The sequence below is a fragment of the Saccopteryx leptura genome, chromosome 1 (assembly GCF_036850995.1).
Source record: "Saccopteryx leptura isolate mSacLep1 chromosome 1, mSacLep1_pri_phased_curated, whole genome shotgun sequence".
NCBI classification, from domain to species: domain Eukaryota; kingdom Metazoa; phylum Chordata; class Mammalia; order Chiroptera; family Emballonuridae; genus Saccopteryx; species Saccopteryx leptura.
The window spans coordinates 141,487,086-141,509,164 of NC_089503.1; the positions used below are offsets into that span (position 1 = coordinate 141,487,086).

Sequence of the window (22,079 nt, forward strand, 5' to 3'; positions counted from 1 at the left end):
CCTTCTTTTTCTACCTGTTCTCTCTCATTCTGTCTCATCCAGTTCCATGACTCTACGTACTTTCTTATATGATAATGACTCCAAAGTTTATCTTCAGCCCTGGCATCTCTTCTGATAGTCCAGCCGTCTATTTGGAAATTTCTGTTTGCTTGATATAACACGTCCAAATAGAACTGTTCTCCCCTGCAGCTCCATTTACTCAGGCCCAAGCTTCTGACTATTTTTTGCTTTCTCTTGCACATTCCTAATCCAGTTCTTCTATAAATTCTATAAAAACATATGACTCCACTCCTCATCTTCACTGGTGGTCCTCATCACAGTCTTCTCTTACTTAGGCTGCTTTGGTAACTGCTTCTCTCTCTCTTTGTCTTTTGAAAGAACTTATAAAAAAATTAGAATAATTTTTAGGTTGATGAAAAAGTAGCAAGACAGCTCAGAGAATTCTTATATAGCCTTCTACCTTTCTTATGATGTTAGCAGCTTATGTAACCTAATATATTTACCAAAACTATGAAAATAACATTGGAACATTTCTATTAACTAAACTATTACTTTTCTTGGGTATCACTAGGTTTTCCACTAATGTGTTTTCCTGATTCAGAATCCAACCCAGGATCCCACACTGAATTTAGTCATTGTTTCTTAGTCTCCTCTGATCTGTTACAGTTTCTCAATTGTTCCTTGTTTGTCACAACCTTGACAGTGTCAAATGTTTTATACATTGAACCTCAATTAGGGTTTGCTTGGTGCTTTTCCCATGGTTACACCAGAGTGAAGGATATTTTAGGGAGAGTAGCACAGAGGTGAAGTCCCTTCTCAGCACATCATATCAGGGACACAGGATATCAGCATGACTGATCACTGATGTTGTTAACCTTGAAAACTTGCTAAGATAGTGTTGGTCAGGTTTCTCTACTGAAAAATTGCTATGTTCCTTTTTCCCTTTTCTGTTCTTTAGAAAGGAAGGAGTCAGTAAATCCAGCCCATTCTCAAGGCAAAGAAAATTAAGCTTGAATTCTTGGAGAAGGGGTTATCTACATATATAATATTATGTAAATTTCCTTTCTCTTTCAAATCATGAACTGACCCATCAGCAAAAAAGAATAGTTCAAAGTTTCACTGAACACTCATGGCATGTGTAGCCATATTATTGCATTTGTGTTTATATAAGTATTAAACACATATTAAATAGTATAAATATTTTTTAAAATGTTATTGTGGACATTGTTTGTACAGATTAAACACTACAATTTTCTGTCTTCCTGCATGAAACATGTTATTTTCTCCCTTGGAGGCCAAGTTGGCCAGGGGAAAGGGGGAAGGGGAAAAGGGAAAGGAGAAAGGGGAAAGGGGAAAGGGGAAAGGGGGAAGGGGAGGGGGGAGGGGGAAGAGGGGAAAGGGGGGAGGGGAGAGGGGAGAGGGGAAAGGGGGAAGGGGAGAGGGGAGAGAGGAAAGGGGGGAGGGGAGAGGGGAGAGGGGAAAGGGGGAAGGGGGAAGGGGGAAGGGGAGAGGGGAAAGGGGGGAGGGGAGAGGGGAAAGGGGGAGGGGGGAAGGGGAGAGGGGAAGGGGGGAAGGGAGAAGGGGGAAGGGGGAAGGGGAGAGGGGAGAGGGGAAAGGGGGAAGGGGAAGGGGAGAGGGGAAAGGGGGAAGGGGAAAGGGGGAAGGGGAAAGGGCCGGCCCCTTGTTGTAGCCGTGTTCTTCCTGGCCTCCTGGAAAGTTCCACTGGATTTGGGGGACCCTGGTACGTCTTCAGTCTTATCTAGCTAGGGATCACAGGGAAACAGACGGATTCTCAGACAAGATTAATTTCCCCTTTATTTTCCATGTACATGTTGTCTAATTGGCACTTTTAGAAAGGGAGAGTAAAGGATGTCATAATATCAAGCAAATAATGATACACAGCAATTGTAAAAAAAAAATAGAACTTTCTGGATAACCAATAAAAATGAAAATTTAGTTTTTTTAATCTTAAATATATTTTTACAAGTTTGTTTAATCCTGTGATCATGGATAATTACATATTGTTTAGTTCAGAGCGATGCGTCTTGCCTTTTTCCTCCCCCCTCCCCCGCCCCCGCCCCATCTCCTTCCTTCCGCTCTTACCTGACGCTAAATTTTTAACACACATTTCAAATATATAAGCACAAACTTTGGCTTATTGATGAGGCCAATACCACAGTGTTATATGATTATCTAATTATGCGTTAGGGACCTCATCATGGCATTACGAAAATAAAACGAGGACACACACTCATAGTGCCACAGGGACTTGGGCAGCCAACACCTGGCTGGCACTCCCCGCGAGCCTGAGCGGTGGATGATCCGCGTGTGGTCCCCGCGCAGCCGGCCGCGGCACACCTCGCCCGGTCTGCAATTGCTTCTCAGCCCTGGTATTTGCAGCCGTTTGCAGCTCCTGTTCACAAGGTCTTGGCCACAGCACAGTCATTTCTCTCACTTTATTACCATCACATCTGATTCCAATTTGCCACCAAATTGAGTTTCCAGTCCCGAGCCTGACATTCAAGCCGTCAGGTGGATTAGCTCCTTCAGCCTGGGTAGCGTGGAAGCTTCAGGTCAGTTGGCAGCGAGCGGTCTATTAAATGTCCTTGGGACCTGGGCTGCCCGCCCGAGGAGCGGCAGTGCTGGGTCACACACCGTAACCTTGCGTCTTGTTTGGAACTCATAATTCTAGATGTACTGGAAAGACTTCTGATTAAAAACACAGTTGATTTTTATCTCTTATCTTGCTGTTTCAGCGTGGGTTTTTTTTTTCTCCTCAGCAGAGCAGCCAGGGTAGGGTTGCGTTATTTGGTGAAATATGATTGAGTCAACTCTTTGGGATCATTCATTTGGCCTTTTCTCTTTTAATAGTGATCAGTTTGCATATAAAGTTGGCGTACCGGTTGACATTTTTTTCTATTATTAATGGTAACATCTCAGGTACCCCTCCTTTTCTGTCTGTGTGGCTTAATCCAGTCAGATTCAACCTATTGTGCAGAATGCGGTTTACTTATTGGATCTCTAGGCGTCTTGCTATGTATGCAGTGGGCCTTTAATTCTTTTCTAGACGGAACAGTCTGGTGAACCATTACTTCTAGGAAATTTTCTCTTTTCTTTTTTAATCTCAAATACACAACTGATTGCACAGTGCTTGGAACCAAAGATACACAAATAGAAAATTACTCGTTGGATTTCCATTTGCATTTCAGTTTCCAAAACTGTCTTAGTCAGAGGCTTCTCTCCTGTTGTTAGACGCCTTAGTTGATGAAGGTATATTTATGTTTCAGAATCAGGGAGCCAAGTTCAGCAAACACTGTAATTTCTTGGGGCTAATCAAGGATTAAAGAAGAAAGCAAAACAAAACAACCATCCCAAAAGAAAAAAATAAAATAAAAGGAAAGTATTTCACCATTGAACCTTGCAGGCCTTGAGGGGCGGGGGGAAAGGTGGCTATTGGGAGAAGGAAAATGAGAGTCTGTTCCTCATATCATTGATTGTTTCTTCTTGCAATTAAACAGTGATATGATTAGTATAACCCTGTATCAAAATCTGTTTGCTCATTAATAAGTCAGGCATCATATCTACAGCAGCATCCTCCCTCTGGTCTGCTCTCAGGGCATTTTCTGTAAGCTGTGAAGGAGCAAACTGCACTGTTGAGAAGTACGATCTGAGGCCACTGTCCTGTTAGATATTGAAGGAGCCCATAAAAATAGGGGACAGGAAGGGTGAATTTGAATCTGAGGGGGAAAGTCTCTTTAAAAGATAATGCTCAAGCTCCTGGGAAGAAAAAAAAAAAAAATATATATATATATATATAATTATGGGAATGAAAAAAACAAATTTAGTGGAGTCTTTAGAATTTATAGTGTGTTTTCCTTGAGTTTACATAGCCAGATGACTCATGGCTTCCTATTCTTTAATTATTGTCATCAAGCAGGTATTCCTGAGTACCCCGGCTTTGAAAATTTCATTAGTGGGTGGAGATATTTCTGTATCTCTTTGTGGTTGTTTGCTTGGCTCATTTGCTCCCCCCCCCCCACAGTTTCTCTAATGGTTAGGTAGATAATGGTCTTAATTTCAGGTAAGCATGAGAGCACCCTTTTAAAATTATAAAACACTCTATTAATTATTGTTACTGCCTGGTTACCTTTTTAGAGGTTCATTAACCTACTTTTAAATATCCTAAGTCATAATTCACATTTGTTTAAAAAATTTCCCCAGAAAAAATATTTTGCTTTATTTTAAAAACAATAATAAAGTGTAATCTTTGGTATACATGAGTCTATTTCTACTGGGGGCAAATAGTCTGACTTAACTGCTCTTTTTTTTTTTCTTCTTTTCCAAGTGTGAGGAGGGAAGATAGAAAGACAGACTCCCGCATGCCCCCCAACCAGGACCCACCTGGCACCTCCCTCTGGGGCCAGTGCTCTGCCCATCTGGGGCCATGTTTGCAACCAAGCTATTTTTAGTGCCTGAGGCAGAAGCTCTAGGGAGCCATCCTCGGCACCTGGGCCAATGTTCTTGAACCAATCCAGCCATGGCTGTGGGAGAGGCAGAAAAAGAGAAAAAGAGAGAGAGAGAGAGAGAGAGAGAGAGAGAGAGAGAGGGAGGGAGAAGGGGTAGTGCAGGAGAAGCAGATGGTCTCTTCTCCTGTGTGTCCTGACCAGGAATCAAACCCAGGACATCTACATGCCAGGCTGATGCTCTACCACTGAGCCAACTGGCCACGGCTTAACTGTTGTTGTTTTTTTTCATTTCACCTTTAACTTAATTATAATCCTGCAAGACTTTCCTCCTTATATTTGTTTCCTCTTTGGATAAGTCCTTTGGTTCCTTAGATTTTTCTTGTACTCAATTATAGGACCATGTAACTCAACTCAGTATTTTACTGTGATTGCTTTGGAAGGAGGGATGTCTTTTCTGTTCTGAAATTTAGATAAACTGCATTTTTACCTCAAGCACAATGTATAAAAAGAACAAAATAAGGAGTGATCCAGTGTAAAATTATGACAATAAAACCTATTCAGTATAGAAAATGCCAAATTAAGAATATGGAAGAACAATCCATTTTTCATTATCCATTTACTGTTCTGGTAGTCTGAGGTTAATGTAGCTTCTCATATATATTTTTTGTTTTTTTTTTTCTTTTGCAGAAGGAGCTAAGTCTTCCCAGAAGAGGAAGTTTGTAAGTAGCACAATTTTGTTAACGTTTTAAAATTTTTGCTACAGTTTGTAACATGATTATCTTCTGACTTGTTAGGTTTTCAGTAGCAAATGGAAGATAATAATAATCAAATTAGGAAAACCAAAAAATACATTTATTTATAAATGTCAGATATTAATGATTTCATGAAAACTTAAAGAAAGTTTCCAGGGTTTTTTTCCTTATGAGCACTGTAAACCAAAATGCACATTTATTCCCGGGAGAATCTTTTTTATTTGTTTGTTTGTTTATTTGTGACGGGGGGGGGGGGACAGACAGGGATAGACAGACAGGAAGGGAGAGAGATGAGAAGCATCAATTCTTCGTTGTGGCACGTTAGTTGTTCATTGATTGCTTTTTCATATGTGCCTTGATAGGGGGGATCCAGCAGACTGAGTGACCCCTTGCTCAAGCCAGCAACCTTGGGCTCAAGCTGGTGAGCCTTGCTCAAACCGGATGAGCCCGCGCTCAAGCTGGCAACCTCAGGGTTTCGAACCTGGGTCCTTTGCGTCCCAGTCCGATGTTCTATCCACTGCGCCACCACCTGGTCAGGTTATTCCTGGAATAATCTTAATTTAAAATTTAAAAGTCTGCATTGTAAGCAAGCAAATACATTATTTGATTTTCAGATAATATAAATTGATCTGAATCAAGAATTATGATCTGGAAATCTGATTGTTCTTTTATACTATGGATTTTATGCAGAATAAGTGATATAGTTTGCATTTGAATTAAGCTAAACTCTACTATTAGATCTAGGTCTTACTGAACTAACCGTGTAATGATCTTGTATTTAAATGGCAGTTTTCCAAACCATGACTTGATTTCTTTATGGTGCTTTTCAACTTTTTTTTCAGTGTAAATTCTTTTTTTCATTAACATGTTGCAGAATGAAATTAATTGCCTTTAATATTACAGTAAGTTTAGGGTATATTTGTTATTAGTGAGGAGTGTGTAAAGGCTAGCTTAGAAATATTTAGATTTGGGATCTGATTTATGTTGAAGAATGTACTGGATTGGTCATTGCTTTTTTTTTTCTTTTTAAAGAACAAGTATAATATTTAAGATAAGTGAATACAATTTTAACTTGGAGGATTACAAACATATATAGTGACTGTTGAAAAATAGAATTCATTCTTTTGACTAGATTTTTGAAAATTTTAGTCTTTGCATCTAGGAACCAAACTTCATTGATCATGAACATTTGATTACTATCTATTTAGCTCCTACTTTTTTACAAATTTTGGCTGCTGGGAGCAGCCAGATAATTATTGTTAGAGAATAATTGTGCCTAGATAATCTCCACTAGCTCCAGCGTTGTATATCTGTATACTAGAGGTTAATGAACTAATAACTTGCCATAGGAAGTGCCTTTAGAATGAAAAATTTGCTGCCTTCTGTATCTTGATAAGGAGTCATTTGCCTAGGCTTGAAAAAGTTTAAACTTTGTTGTAGTTTCCATCATGAATGGAAATTAAGAAACAAGAAAAATAAATAAAACTACATGAAATACTTCTATAGAAAAATATTCTTTTTCCCTTGCACTTTTATTTAATGTTTAAAAGCATCCTAGGTTTGTCTTTTATAATTTATTTGAAAACTTTAAAACTTCAATAATAAATCATACTTTTTTTTCTATTTCTGAATTAGTACAATTCTAATAAATTATTAAGGTAATGTTAATTAGCAAATTAAGTTTCCCATATCTATTTAAGGGCCGGATCTTCTTTTGTACTGATGTAAGTCTCAAGTCTATAAATGCTAACTGACAGCCATGAGGGATTGATGGAGGAGTATAAAGAAAATATTTAAATTTCTCTACTTGAGAGTATGAGCTTTTAATAAGAAAAAAAAGGAAAAAGAAAAATGGCCTAAGTTTGTTTGGATTCCATGCTTTGAATAATCAGCAAGGGAAAGTTAGAATTATTTTCAAGCTATATAAAATCCCCTTCCTAATAAAAACCAATCGATCTATCAGTCAGGTGATGGGAATAAAGCATAGTATATATGTCAACAGAAATCTACACTTTTTGTTATTAGAGAAATTAATACTTTCAAGTGATGCATCCACAAAATTAAGCAAGTATTTTTATATTTTCTATTAAATGAAAATATTCTCAAAAGAATTAATGATGTATGATATAGATGTTTGGGGTCTTAACAACACTCAGCATTTTCCGTGACCACCACCATGCAGATGCCAGTAATCATTCTCCTCATGCAAGGTTCTTTTATGACTTTGAGAAAAAGAAAATACTTTTAAAAATAAATGCTAGAATGATTTTAATGCAAATTGAATGAAGAAGGGCAGAAGTTGTGTCTTTATTAGGTATTGATGCTAGCCAACATAGTGGTACCTGATTATTAATCCTGCTAATACCTTCTCAGTTTATTTACTGCATAAATACTTTCAGATTTCTTAGTGCCTACCCCCAGAAAGACTGGAGATTTGATTCCAATGTTCTGTTGACTCTTCTTTCCCTGTTAACAGAGCAGCCACATGACGAGATGTATTATTCCTGTGGCCTTTGGTTATGTAGCGATGTGATTGAACTTGTCAGAGGGTGTGTACCTTCAGAAAGGCTCTACTTTCCCAAGAGGCACCTATTTTTGTTGTATCTGCCACTTCTAATTTGTATGTTTTGAAAGATAATATTTTAAAAGTGCATTTACATCACTGAGACACATTTATCAGGTTTTTAAATTTTAGTACTGTTGTGCTTTTAAAAAGCTCAAAGATAACTTTATGTCTGGAATCATTAAAACATAGTATTTATGTATTTTAAATGCTTTCACAAAGAAAAAAATACAAAAAATTGGTTTTATTACCGATCAAAATTTTAAAAAGCAAACCGTATCTATTTAGGAAAAATTCAGATTCCCACTAATTTGTAATTTTTTATCATTTTTCTCAAGAACTAACTTGAGGTCTGTGTTGTTTCATATATGACTTAAAAGATTGCAAAGGCAATGACTATGAGCTTTTCTTTTTCTTTTTTTTAATGGTGCAAAGGGCAACACACAAGGGAAGTGAAGGGAATTACTTTCCAGACAAGATGTTACTAAATAAGCAAGTGACCCCGATCAATTTTCCAGAGGCTTTTGCAGCCGCTACCAGCTCGCTCCAAGGCCCCGGATTCCACCTCTGTTCCGGCTCCCTGGATAGCTGGATTTGGGCTTGTTCTTTTCTTCCTCTCCAAGAGGAATTTAGCCATTTGCCAAGGCTCTTGATCCCAGATTCTTTCAGCACTTCTTTTCCTTTTCAATGGAAGGTGTCCTATTCTTTGCTCTCTGTCTTCTCAGCTACCTGTCAAAATCTATGTATCTTTTGAATAAACCATGATACAGTTATACAGTGAAATGGGAGCATGGATGGTAGAATATATGTACCAACAAGCATAACTATCAAAAATAGAATGCTGAGCAGAATTAAAAGCATATTCCATGTATAAGATACTATTTGCATTGTAAAATTTAAAACTATGCAAAGCAGCCTGACCTGTGGTGGCTCAGTGGATAATGTGTCGACCTGGAACACTGAGGTTGCTGGTTTGAAACCCTGGGCTTGCCTGGTCAAGACACATATGAGAGTTGAAGTTTCCTGCTCCTCCTCTCTTCTCTCTCTTTCTCTCTCTCTGCTCTCTATAAAAATGAATAAATAAAATCTAAAAGGAAAAATAAAACTATGCAAAGAAAGATATTATTTCTGAATCCAAACATTTCCAGTAATAGTCTATAAACATATATGGGGAGCAGTTTTAGAATAAAGCTTACTTATCAGCAGAGGGAATGAAAGAAATGGGATTTAAGAAAGCCCTACAGAAAGTTTTATGTATATCATTAATGTGGTGGTGTGTTCACGGGTGTTTATAATCTACCCTCTACATTGTGATATTCTTGAAATATTTTATTTAAAATGCGCAGTAATTATATGAAGGTAGAATTCTATTTTCATCAAATATTTATAGATACTTAAAAATAATTTGGAGAAGAATTTTTACAATGATTGGAGTCGCTGCCATGTCATGTACCTGTGGTTCATGCCAGAATCATAGGGGAGATTATGATGATAAATTGTGGTCCTCCTGAATGCTCTATGGGAGATTGACCTGGAGGAAATGGGCCAGATGAGCCGACAGCATATATAATGTACCATCTGACATTTAGCTGCAGAACTAGATTTGTGGTTTTTAATTTTTAGTCTTTTAAGAGAAATGAGTCTACAATTCTTTGTTTTCACATGGTGGCCAGCAGGATAACGTACACAGTGTTTGTGTTTGTGGATCGTTCAGAAGTCTGTCTCCCCTGCTAGACTGTCAGCTTCTCTGTAGAGCAATCCACCCTTTTCCTTTCCAGTTCCTATCACAGAGCTGGACAACTTGCTCCTTCTTGCTTTAAATTCAGTGTGGGACACATAGACTCTGGACGCTCCTTTGATTTTTCTTCTAACACCGAACCTAAACTGTCCATGTTTATGAAGGTGCAAATAGTGTTCTGGTTCCCTTATCTAGTCTCTCATGTTTAGAACTTGGGTTCTGAAATGATATTTCTAAGTTGGAAAACTCTCTGGGAGGTGTTTGTTTTAAGGCGGGGAAAGTGGAAAAAGGCTAAAAGCCTAAGGTGTACATTAATGGGTGGATAGCTTCCCTGTGAGCTACTCTTCATTTACAAAGGACTCCTTTGTGTTTTGTTAATTGCCCAAATAAACAGCTCCCCAGGACTGAGAGAGCTTCTTGTTTCGCTTAGTAGAATTCCCTGAAGAGAGGAACCAGAAATTGGTGGGGGCCAGTTCCTTGCCTCCTCCAATCTTAGTTTTTTAATGATTTTTCATATTTCTTTACACAGAGAAGGAAACTTGCACTGTCTATCCTTAGCAAGTAAATTCTCCTGCTACTTAAAATAGCCTTTCTTCTCCGCCTTCAGTCATGAGCAAGAGAGCACTGTTTCATTAACCTAGTCGGTCTGGCATCCGCACAGCTCTTGGCAATTATCTCTTGGTTGTAATAGAAACAGTGACGCTTGGTAAGTTTCTTGACTCATGTTTTTTGGCCATACCCAGGTCAAAGGGGTATCCAGGGGCAGAAAGCCAAAGCAGAAGCAGCTCCTCAGATGCACAAAGTCCTGGAAAAGTGCGTTTCTGCACGTGGAGGACTATTGAAATGACTACAATGCAATTTAAGAATCCTCTTGGCTTATTTTAATTTATTGCTCTTGCAACAGTACTAGTGCCTGGTAACTATTTCTCTCTGTGGGGTTGTGTTCCTTCTCCTTCACCCTTCCTTTCATCGTTATTCTGAAAGTGGTTGAGGTGTAGAGGGGCTGGCTGTGGGCTGAGTGGGGTAGACATATACTGGCATTTTCAGGTCTTCAGGGAAGTTCACCTCCCTGTCCACAAACAGGATAGGCATCTTAAACACACCTAGCACAGTGCCTGACAGTCAGCAATAGACATTTGGCTCTTAAAGATGATTTATCTTCATGTCACACTGACACGACCACAGATTTGGGCAGGCTGTCGTTGAGCTGAGTTTAGCCCGGCAGAAGACCGCTTGTTAAAGGGATACTTCTGGTGACCAGGAGAGGCCTGGCCACCAGAGGGGAGCAGCTGTGGAGAGCTATTTGCCACATGTACAAATTAAGAGATGTTTGAAAAGGGTGATAAATTTATTTCACTTTCTAATTTTGTCTTTGTTGGGCAGGAGCAGGAAAGGGTGTCTAGGGATGGGAAGGAAGTCGAGCATGAGCAGCAGAGGGAAAGGGTTTTGTCCAAAGAGTGGTTAAGACTACAGAAGCAACAGAGCCAGGTGCTTACTGAAAACTTCTTTTTTTGGTATTTTTCTGAAGTGAGAAGCAGGGAGGCATTCAATAGACTCCCACATGTGCCTGAGAGTGATCCACCCGGCATGCCCACCAGAGGGCAATGCTTTGCCCATCTGGGGCATTGCTCTGTTGCAACCAGAGCTATTCTAGCTCCACACCATAGAGCCATCCTCAGCGTCCGGGCCAACTTTGCTCCAATGGAGCCTTGGCTGCGAGAGAGGAAGAGAGAGATAGAGAGGAAGGAGAGGGGGAGGGGTGGAGAAGCAGATGGGCACTTCTCCTGTGTGCCCTGGCCGGAAATCAAACCTGGAACATCCACATGCCGGTCTGATGCTCTACCACTGAGCCAAACAACCAGGACCTTGGAAACTTCTGGATGGAGCTGGGACTGCTGGACTTAGAAGATAGTTTGTCTCACTATAGATATATCGAATGGAATGTATGGGATTAGGGTATTTCTTAGGTTGGAACTTCTCATTTTGAGACAAGATAGGAAGTGATATTTTATGTAACTGAGTAGGCATGGGTTGATGTAATTGACATACATAGCATATATATATATATATATATATATATATATATATATATATATTAAAGAAGACATTCAGGCCAATTGTGTTTCAGCCAGAATATATTGCCTGAAGCACTGTTTAGGAAGGTAGTTTGAATAAAATGAGGCTATTTCCAGAATGCCAGGAGAGGGAATCACCTTGGTTTTACAACTGAGTTGAGTTAGATTTATGAGATTTTCAGCAATATGAAGGCAACATTTCCTGAAAAAGAGAGAAAGAGCTCAATTCAAGCAAAATAAAGAACATGTAAACCGTATTTGGATGAGTTTTTAAATAAATTTTGTTTTCTTCATAGTACTTCCTTCCCTCCCACCCCCACAAATATTGAAGCAAGAATTCAAAATATCTAATGTCGAAGCCAAATGGACGTCCGATGTTGTTTTGAATGTTAGAAACCCAGGAACAAAACAAAGGAAAAAATTGAGTGTTGCATCTGAATTAGCATTTAAAGTGGCATGTTTATATAAAAAGAGAATGGTGTAATATATCCTGAGAGTAAAGAGAGAATTTCATATTGTGAAAGAATGTCAATTGCATTTATATATTCATCGAATAGGCATTTTCGTATTTGGGATATATTTGCGGCATCTCTTATGCTGCATTCATCTTCTGTGAAGGGAGTTGGGAGGAGACCTGGGAGACAGAGACGACTGGGATTGATCATCTTAACTTTGACAGTTGTAGGAAGACCTTACTTAGTTTTGCTCCAGAGGAAGATGGGTTAGTTCACCTAGGGAGCTTCATCAGAAGTCACGTGCATTTCCTAACACTCTTGAGAGTGTGAAGCAGAATCTGTGTGTAGGTTTGTTGGGGGCAAAGGCAGGGGAGGTCAGAGGCTTGTGGACTTAGCCAGTTCTCAGGGTGAATCTATAATGCCACCCTCTGTTAAGAACTGTTGTTCTTAGGAGAGCTGTTGGGTATGTGTGGTTACAGAGTGGGCTTCTCAATGCCCAAAGGTGCTAGGGGAAGTTCTCTATTTCACATCTACTGGCAGAACCTTTTAGCAAACTGAAGTCGAACAGGAATTTGAGGGGAGTTTTTAGTGAGCAGTCCTTTTCAGCAAGGCTCGCAGAGGGAGGGAGGCCCACGGAAGCTGGCAGAGGCCTGTGCTGTCTCTCTAAGCCACCTCCCAGGCCTGTCACTCAACAGACATTCAAAGCAAGGACGCAGGAACCACACTATCTGGGTTCTGATCATAGATCTGTCGCTTCGCCAGCCGTATGACCTTTAGAAAGTTATTTAACCTTTAGATGTCTTGGATTTTTTATCTGTAAAATGGGGATGCTGTTCTATCCCAGAGTGTTTTGAGAATTATTAGTTAATATTTGTAGTGTTTATAACAGTGCTTGGCATGCAGTATTTTGTTAAGTAAGTAAAACATATTGTAAGTGATTTGCTAAAATATATATATATATATTGGAAATGAAGCTCCCCAATAACTTTTGACCTGTAGACTCTGGCAAAAAATCACAAAACAGGCTGAGGAAATTCCCTTAAAGCTAGGCTTTAAGGGAATTGTTTGAGCTGCATTTTCTGAAGGGCTGTTTTGTTGACCAAGCCTTCTGTCAGTGTCCATGAAGAAGTGTTACCAGGTCAGCTGGCCCCGTATCCTTGGGCAGAGAGTTCACCTGTATTCCACGATGATCAACCCTGGTCATGCGGGTTTTCTGGGCATCCTGCAGAGACAGCCCGCACACGTGTTCTGGGTCTGTATCAGCAGGCTGTGGGGGAGCATGCTGTGCTCAGCGGCCCCTCTTCCAGAAAAACTCATCACTTTAGGCCTGCCCATTCTTCTCAGCACGGGAGACAGGTTGCTCCTTGACATTGTGTTTTGGAGAGACAGCTATTGAAAATGGAGTAGGATATTATGGATGTCCATATGGAAAATTTTAATTATAAGATTTCAAAGCTAGAAGAAATCATAACAGAAATCTGGTGAAAAATACTTCTGTTTGATAAGTGAGGAACTCACAATTCAGAGGGTATGAGATTTGCTTGTGCTCAGATAGTTATTGTACTTGACTGAATTATGACAAGACTTTAGGGTTCTTACCCACCAGGAGCTGGAAAGCAATCTTTGAGCTTAAGGGTATGTCTATTTTGTTAGAAAGAGAAAACCCACAAGGATGTGGGTACATTTCGTACTATAAAGATGTGAGTGTTAGCATTGACATCTACTGTGTGGATCAAATAAAAGGGTATACTGCACAGAGTGTGCTTGACTTCACCAAGCCTGTTCTGGCTTTTTTGAACATTTTGGAAAGCCTGGTCTCAACCTCTTCTTAAAAGTTTACATTTAAAACTGCAGCCAAAGGGAAGACTTCAGAGTCACACACCAGTGCTACCAGGATGTTAAGTTTGTTCAGACAAATGAAAAGACTTGTGATAGTTACACTAGTGGGGTATGGCTGTCCCAGCTGCAGTAACTGGCAGTCCCCAAATATGTGTATTGTCTAGTGAGACATGTGAGGGAGCAGCTGAATTCTGCATTGTTCTCTTTACCCCTTTGTGCTACAGTCAATCTGGCTCTCTATGTCTGTCTAACTGCAGGAAGGGGGTGGCACCTGGAAGGGTTCTCTGTATCTTGGTGTTTCTCCTTACACTCTGCTATTGTCACCCCTGAGAAGTTGACTCCCTGCTCTTTCATGCTTGGTGGCAGCCCACTGTCAGATCTAAACAGCTGGGTCGAATTATTTTAGGATTTCCATCTCTGCTTTGCTGCAATAGGGGCTTCACTCTGAGAATTTAGGCAGGTTGTTTCTTTCATCTTAATACACAGGCATTGTATTTTACCCTGTCGTTCTATAAAGTCACCACTTCCAGAATGAGGCTGAAGACTCTCCCGTGCTTCTGTATTGGAATGTAAGACGTGCCCATAGCACATGTCAGGAACAGCACACTTCTCTTTCTGGTGGCCTTCTGAGTCGACTTCCCTTCATACATCGCCCAGGTAGCTTTTGACTAGTACTGTAAGGAATTTTAGGCAGACAGTTCTGTAAACACAATTGCAGTAGAGGAAGAAGTTTTCTAAAGTATATTCTATGAATTTTATTTGCATGTGGAAATGGGTGGCATCAATTTGACCTAGGCCAGAAGGGTAAATTTTACTGTTTTAAGGAAAACTTTACTTGAGGAAAGTTCTAATAATAGGAACATTTAATATGCATATTCTATTAAGGGAAAGATTTGTAAATGCCTTTATTATAGAACTACAAATTCTTTTTTCAAGAAATATAAGAAATATTTGCATATTTTATAGATGTGTATGTGAAAATGTCCTTACCCTATTAGGAAGTATTAACTTGGCATATGCTTTTTGCTCTTTACTGTGCAGGAAAAATGGTTTCTAACTCTTTTTGTGTCATAGAGACCAATGGGATTAGCCTGATGGTGACATTAGCACTGAGTGTTGAACTCTTTCTACACCTTGATTTTCCGATGTGGTTCTTCGTTGTTATTGGTAGTGGTGGTATGTATTTTCACTTAGAGAGGTTAACTTTGAGGCAGAGGTTATCTTTTGGATTTATTTTTATTTTTTGAAAGCTGAGGAGGGTATTTGTTTTGAGGAGTTTGTACCATGTGACATCCTTGTGTAGCTGCTTTGGAACAAATGACAATGTTTACTGCAGGGACAATGGGGACCTTCCCCAGGGCTGGCAGGAGGACAAGGGAGGGAGTCTTCTGCTCCTTGTCTCAGCTTCCCGTGGCCTCTCTGCGGGGGCGCTAAACAGTATTTGCTCTGCATGGGGTGCACAAGTGAGTTCACCAGGGTTTTGTATTTCGGGGTATAAAGCATCATGTTTAGAAGCTTAACAAATCAAGAATCAATTATCTGGGAGAATAAGCAGAAGTTGTTTATGTCTAGGATAAATTAGTTTAAATGCTCAGACCAGTCCTTGTAAATTAAAGAAGCACTTGGAAGCAATGGTGTATCTATTTTAAATGCACTTGACATTATATACAGAAATGGAATTAATAGGTCAGTATACAGGCTTCATGTCTTAGGGGAACAATGGTGGCATTCTGAGGTGGGATTCCAAGGTATTGCCGATTTGTATGTAAATGCACTTGATTCTGATAGAATCACAGGGAAAGATATTGTCATCAAACATCTGGTTTGACCTATATTACTTAATTATTGTCTTTGAGAATTCAGGCCACTTTGCTTTATTCTAATTTTTCTTTTTTTTTTTCTGAGAGATGATGGTCAAACAGCATCTTTAGGATCCCAGTGGGGATGATAATGGTGGTGGTTGTCTTGGGAGATACTTAGCAGGAGAATTAAAGCAAAGATAATTTAAATTGGTTCTTCCTGAGGCTCTATCTTATCTGCCCTGTCCAATACACATCTTTTATCTACTGTTCAATATCACTACTCTGCATGATGTTAAGTACTCAGGAATTGTGAATTGTATGTGTGTTAACCCATAGAACAGTTTAAAACAACAGAAGAAAACAAAACAAAATACCTGACACAGAATCCCCTCTTGAAATTCCATGTAGCGTGAACCAATTTCAGCTGTCCCAGGAGCGGCATAGCCCTGAATGGTTGTGGCTAATGTTTTCAACAACAGCTAACAATGCTTTCCCCTACCTTTTTAAAACAAAAATAGTTTTATTGAACCATAATTGGCATACAATAAACTTCACTTAAAAGTACATAATTTTGGCCTGACTTGTGGTGGTGCCGTGGATAAAGCATTGACCTGTAACGCTGAGGTCGTTGGTTCAAACCCCTGCATTTGTCTGGTCAAGGCACATATGGGAGTTGATGCTTCCTGCTCCTCCCCCTCTTCTCTCTCTCTCTCTCTCTCTCTCTCTCTCTTTTCTCTAAAATGAATTAAAAAAATTTTTTTTAAAGTACACAATTTTATGAATGTTGACATACATACCTGTGAAACTACCACCACAATCAAGCTAATGAAATATCTATCTTTCCCAGAAGTTTTCTCTTATTAATTTATTATCATCCCTTCCACCCTCACATACCCAATCAGTTAATTACTAATACTTTCTGTACCTAAAGACCAGTTTGCATTTTCTAATTTTTTTTTTAATGAGAGTAGGGGAGCTACAGAAACAGACTCTCCCATGCGTCCTGACTGGGATCCACCCGGCAACCCCTCTCTGGGGCTGATGCTCTTCCCATCTGGGGCCACGCTCACAACCAAGCTATTTTTAGTACCTGAGGTGGAGGCTCCACAGAGCCATCCTCAGCGCCCAGTGTCAGTGTGCACGAATCAATAGAGCCATGGCTGCAAGAGGGGAAGAGAGAGTGAAAGAGAAAAGGGGGAGTGGAGGGAGAAGCACATGGTTACCTCTGCTGTGTGCCCTGACCAGGAATCAAACCCAGGACTTCCACATGCCAGATCAATACCTTATCACTGAGCCAACCAGCCAGGGCCTCATTTTCTAAAATTTTAACTAAATGTACTTTTTTGGTCTAGTTTATTTCACTTAGCATAATTATTTTGAGATTAATCATTGTTGTAGCACATGTTAATAATGTGTTACTTTTTATTGCTAAGTAATATCCTATTGAGTGGATACACCATAGTTTGATTATTCATTCACTTGCTGATGGACATTTGAGTTGCTTATAGGTTTTGGCCATTATAAATAAAGCTGCTATATATGTTTGGTCAATTTTCTCCCAGCTCGTGGCTTGTATTTTCAGTCTCTTTATAGCATCTTTGAAGAGAAAAAGGTTTACATTTTGATTAAGTCTAATTTGTCTCCTATATTTTCCCAGAAGATTTATAGCTTTTAATTTTACATTTAGGTCTGTGACTCAATTTTGAGTTAATTTTGTATATGGGGTAAAGTATGAAGTTCATGTTCTTACATATTGGTACCTATTTGTTCCAGCATCATGTGTAGAACATACTGACCTTTCTCCACTGAAGGACTTTGTACCTTTGTTGAAAATAGTTGTCTCTCTTTTATGTTCATTTACCATTTGTCTGTCTACACCACACTGTTTTGACCATAGTTTTATAAGAAGTTTAGATAATAGATAGTGTTAGTTCTCCAACTTTATTTATTTCAGAGTTGTTTTGGCTAGTCTAGGTTTTTAATTTAGGAATCATTTTGTCAGTTTCTACAATAAAACAGTCTGTTGAGATTTTTATTGAACTTGCATTATATGTATAGAACAATTTGGGAAACTGAAGAGTTTTGCAGTGGTATAATAAAACTCTAGTCTTAGAAATAAATTTGGGAGAATAATATATGAGTTGATACAGTGTGGAGAGACTGGGATAAAATTAAATTGTCCCCTAAGATTGTTGCTGGAAGAGATGGGTGACCCAGCTGGGGAGACTGAGTTGAGGAATGAGTTAGTATAAATGAGCAAATACTTGGTCAGAAAAACGCCCTCAGAGAAGCCCAAGAGAATAGTAGGATGGGAAGTTCTGGACGCAGCTCAGGTAATGATTTCAAGCTGAAGTTAGAGGGAACTAGCCCCATTTCTCACTGTGGTGGACAGCTCAGGCGCAGCATAGTCGGGGAGCAGAGGAGGAAGAGCGTGGCCAGCTAAGCCTCTGGTCTGTAAACTCAGGCGTTCACGTCCAGTAGATGAGAGGGCCACAAGGTCTGGAAAGGTTGTGATGCAGGGGACTGGTAGGGAGGAGTGACATCAGGCTGTAACAGTTGCTGCAGTGATTGAGTCATATAAAACAACCAAGGTCAATTGTACATTTTAACTGATTGTTGGTTTAGAACAGTGTTTCTCAACTAGAGGTGATTTTTTTTTTAATTGTCATAACTACTGGGGAGTGTGGTTTAGGGCAGAGGCCAGGGAGGATGTTAAACATCCTACAAAGTCCAGGAAAACACCATCCCCCTCCGTAAGACTTAACTACCTGAAATGTCAATAGGACCAAAGTTGGGGAACCTTGGTGCAGAGAGGGTGAACCAGAAACATGATGGAATGAGAGTGGAACTCACCGAGTGTTCTGACACCTCCTGTCTGTATTGTCTCGAGGAGAAATACGCTCTTGTGTGGCAACCATGCTGAAATACCCCAGGTGACTAGAAGTTAGTTTGTGGAAATCTTCATTGGGCATGTTTCCAGATGTCTAAAAATATTATCAAATAGAGGTAGTTTAATTAAAGTATGCCTTGACTACAAATAAATGAAAGAAATGTTGACCATTTGAGCTAGTTCAGTTAAGAAGAATGTTTGTTTAGCATGGCATTGTCCATGAGTTTATTAATTGGGTTTTTTTTTTTTAGATTTTATTTATTCATTTTTTTTTTTTTAAGAGAGAGGAGAGATAGAGACAGAAGAGGGGAGGAGCAGGAAGCATCAACTCTCATATGTGCCTTGACCAGGCAAGCCCAGGGTTTTGGACTGGTGACCTCAGCATTTCCAGGTCGATGCTTTTATCCACTGCGCCACCACAGGTCTAGCTAATTGGGATACTTTTGAATGCAAGTATAATAGAAAGCCTTATTCATAGTGGCTGAAAAAGAAATAAAGGAAATTTACCAATTCATATAACTAAAAAGTCCAGGCCTCTTGCAGGGGTTGCTCTAGGCTTAGTGCTGCCACGAGGACGCAGTTTCTCCGTCATTCCACCCAGGCTTCCTTCTTCACTTGCCGGTGGGTGCCAGCCGTTTCGGGGTTGCTTTCTTCTTGTTCATTCTTATCAGGAGAGGGTCCCTCCCCCCACATACACACACACTTCTATGGATTTCTCCTTGATTGGGCTTAAATTATGTGTCCTCCTTTGAGTACAGTAGTATTTATAGCATTATTCTCATTAGCTCAGTGTGGTTGCCCCTCTACATGTAGCTATTGAGCTCTTGCAATGTAGCTAGTCCAAATTGAGACGTGATGAAAGAGTTGGAAATATGTAATAATTTGTGTATTAATTACATGAGATATGATAGCATTTTGGGGTATATTGAGTTAGAATACAAATACATTATTAAAATTACTTTCACCTATTTAAAAAAAATTTTTAATGTGATTGCTAGAAAATTTAAAATTAGATTAGTGGTTCCAAATTTTATTTCTGGTGGACAGACTAGCTTAGATTGTCCAGGAGTTCCTGGTAATGGGGTGGGGTCATGTCCACCCCATGGCTGAATGAACTCTATGGTAACTGGCATAAACAGAGAAGAGAAATTTGTTTATTTACTATTTTACCAAAAGATGAATGTCTGGAAATACTACTACTATACTACTGGTACTAAAAGCTAATAACTTTTTTTTAAATACATTTTTTTGTTATTCAGTGAAATGAGGGGAGGCAGAAAGACAGACTTCCACATGTGCCCCAGCCAGGATCCAACTGGCAAGCCCACTAGGGGTGATGCTCTGCCCATCTGGGGTGTTGCTCTGTTGCTCAGCAACCAAGCTCTTCTTAGCACCTAAGGCAGAGGCCATGGAACCATCCTCAGCACCTGGTGGCATCTCCCTATAATTGAGCCATGGCTCTAGGAGGGGAAGAGAGAGAGAGAAGTGAGAGGGGGAGTGGTGGAGAAGCAGATGGGTACCTCTTCTGTATGCCTTGACCAAATCAAACCTGGGACATCCACACGCTGGTCCAACACTTGACCACTGGGCCATCAGCCAGGGTGAAAATACATTTTTTAAATTATGAAATTAATACGGTGCTCATAGTAACTAGTGAAACAGTACAAAGATACATTAAGAGGAACTAAATAATCCTCATCCCTTCCATTCCCTGCATCCACTCACAGCCTTAGGGAGCTGTTGCTGGTCTGGCCTGCATTCTCACATCCCTTGGTTCAGGTGCACACGAGTGCGTTCACACACATTGTTTTGTTGCTGTTGTGCTACTCTCTTCAGAGGGAGATTATAGCACTCAGTCTTTGATTTGCTTTTCTCACAATGTCAATCTTCCAAGTCAGGTTTATCTCATTCTTTTAGATAATTATAGAGTATTCTATATTATAGATGTATCACATTTCCCATTTTCCCGTTGATGGTCATTCATGTTATTACCAGTGCTTCACTCCTCTGCCCCACAACAAATAATGCTGCAATAAACATCTTTGAACCTATATCCTTACATACTGGTCCTTTTTTTTTTCTATAGGATAGATTCCCAGAAGTGGAATTGCTTGGTCAAACGGTATGTGTATTTTTAATTTTAATAGATATTGCTAGATTATTTTCCCCAAAGGAACAGCAAACCACATTGACACATATGAGTGCCCATCTCCTACATTCTCACCAGTGTTGGATGCTACCACTCCTTTCATTCTTGTCAATCTTATTATCTCCAATCATTACTTTAATTAGCATTTCTACACTACCATTGATGTTGAGTATATTTTCGTATGTTTATTGGCCATTTGAATTTCTCTTTGCTTCATTTCATATTCATTTCCACTACCCATTTATCTATTTTGTGCTGTTTTTGTTTCACGGTTTCAGAGAGCTATTTATATTGTGTGTGTGGTTTTTTAATTTTATTTTATTTAGACAGTTAATTTTAACGGGGTGACATTGATCAATTAGAGAATATAGATTCAGAGAAAATGTCTCCAGATTATTTTGACATTTGATTATGTTGTAGACTGATCATCCAAAGTCAAATCGTCCTCCATCACCTTTTATTTGGTTTTCTTTATGCCCCTTCCATCCCCCATCCCCTCTCTCTCCTCCCTTCCCCTCTCCCTGGTAACCACTGCACTCTTGTCTATGTCTATGAGTCTCAATTTTGTGTCCCACCTATGTATGCAATCATACAGTTCTTAGCTTTTTCTAATTTACTTATTTCACTCAGTAGAATGTTATCAAGGTCCATCCATGTTGCTGTAAGTGATTCTATATCATTTATTGTGTATTAGAAATATTAATACTCTGTTGTATGTGTGCAAATATATCTTTACAGTTCTTGTCTCTGTGTATAATGCCTTTTGCCAAATGAAAATTGTTTATTATTATTCAATCAAATATGTCTTTTTCTTTATTGCTTTTTAGTTGTCTGTTTTGCTCACGGTGGTGTTGTCCATCACAAGGTTATACAAATATTCTCTTGAATTTTCTAAACATTAACTCTTCGTCCAGTTTTAAATTTTATACATGATGTGAGGTAGGAATCTTTCTTTCCTTTTTCCTCCCATAGATGGCTATCCAGTTACCTAAGTCCTAGATATAACAAAAAATTTTATTGTTTATGAGACTGAAATGTTACCCTTGCCACATATATATTTTTGGATCATTTCTGGACTCTCTATTCTGATCCCTGTATATCTGTTTCTGTGCCACCACCATTCTGTTCTGAGTTCAATGGCTTTCTATTGAATTGTAATGTCTGGTAAGTTTTCCTTCTCTGGTCTTTTTGTACTTCTTATGGTTTTTAACCATTTATTTTTTTCATATTTTTCTGGCTAAATTAAATTTAAAAACTTAAATTTGAAAAAAGTTTTTCTTAAATGGTTTGAATAAAAAAGTAATATAACAATGAATATGATAAATAGAACCAAAATACTACTATTTCTTA

The 22,079-nt window shown here is 39.2% G+C and overlaps 1 protein-coding gene across 5 annotated transcripts in view; it reads left to right on the forward strand.

Moving 5' to 3' along the window:
- MAST4 (microtubule associated serine/threonine kinase family member 4) overlaps window positions 1-22,079 on the forward strand; it is a 610,913-nt gene that overhangs the window by 324,960 nt on the left and 263,874 nt on the right. For 3 of the 5 annotated variants that reach the window (XM_066376317.1, XM_066376259.1, XM_066376287.1), the window contains one exon: window positions 5,154-5,185. In XM_066376317.1, coding sequence (XP_066232414.1) covers window positions 5,154-5,185 — 32 coding nt within the window. Of the gene's footprint in view, window positions 1-5,153; window positions 5,186-20,666; window positions 20,703-22,079 lie in introns of all 5 variants that reach the window. The other 2 variants (XM_066376307.1, XM_066376251.1) reach the window with 1 other exon arrangement.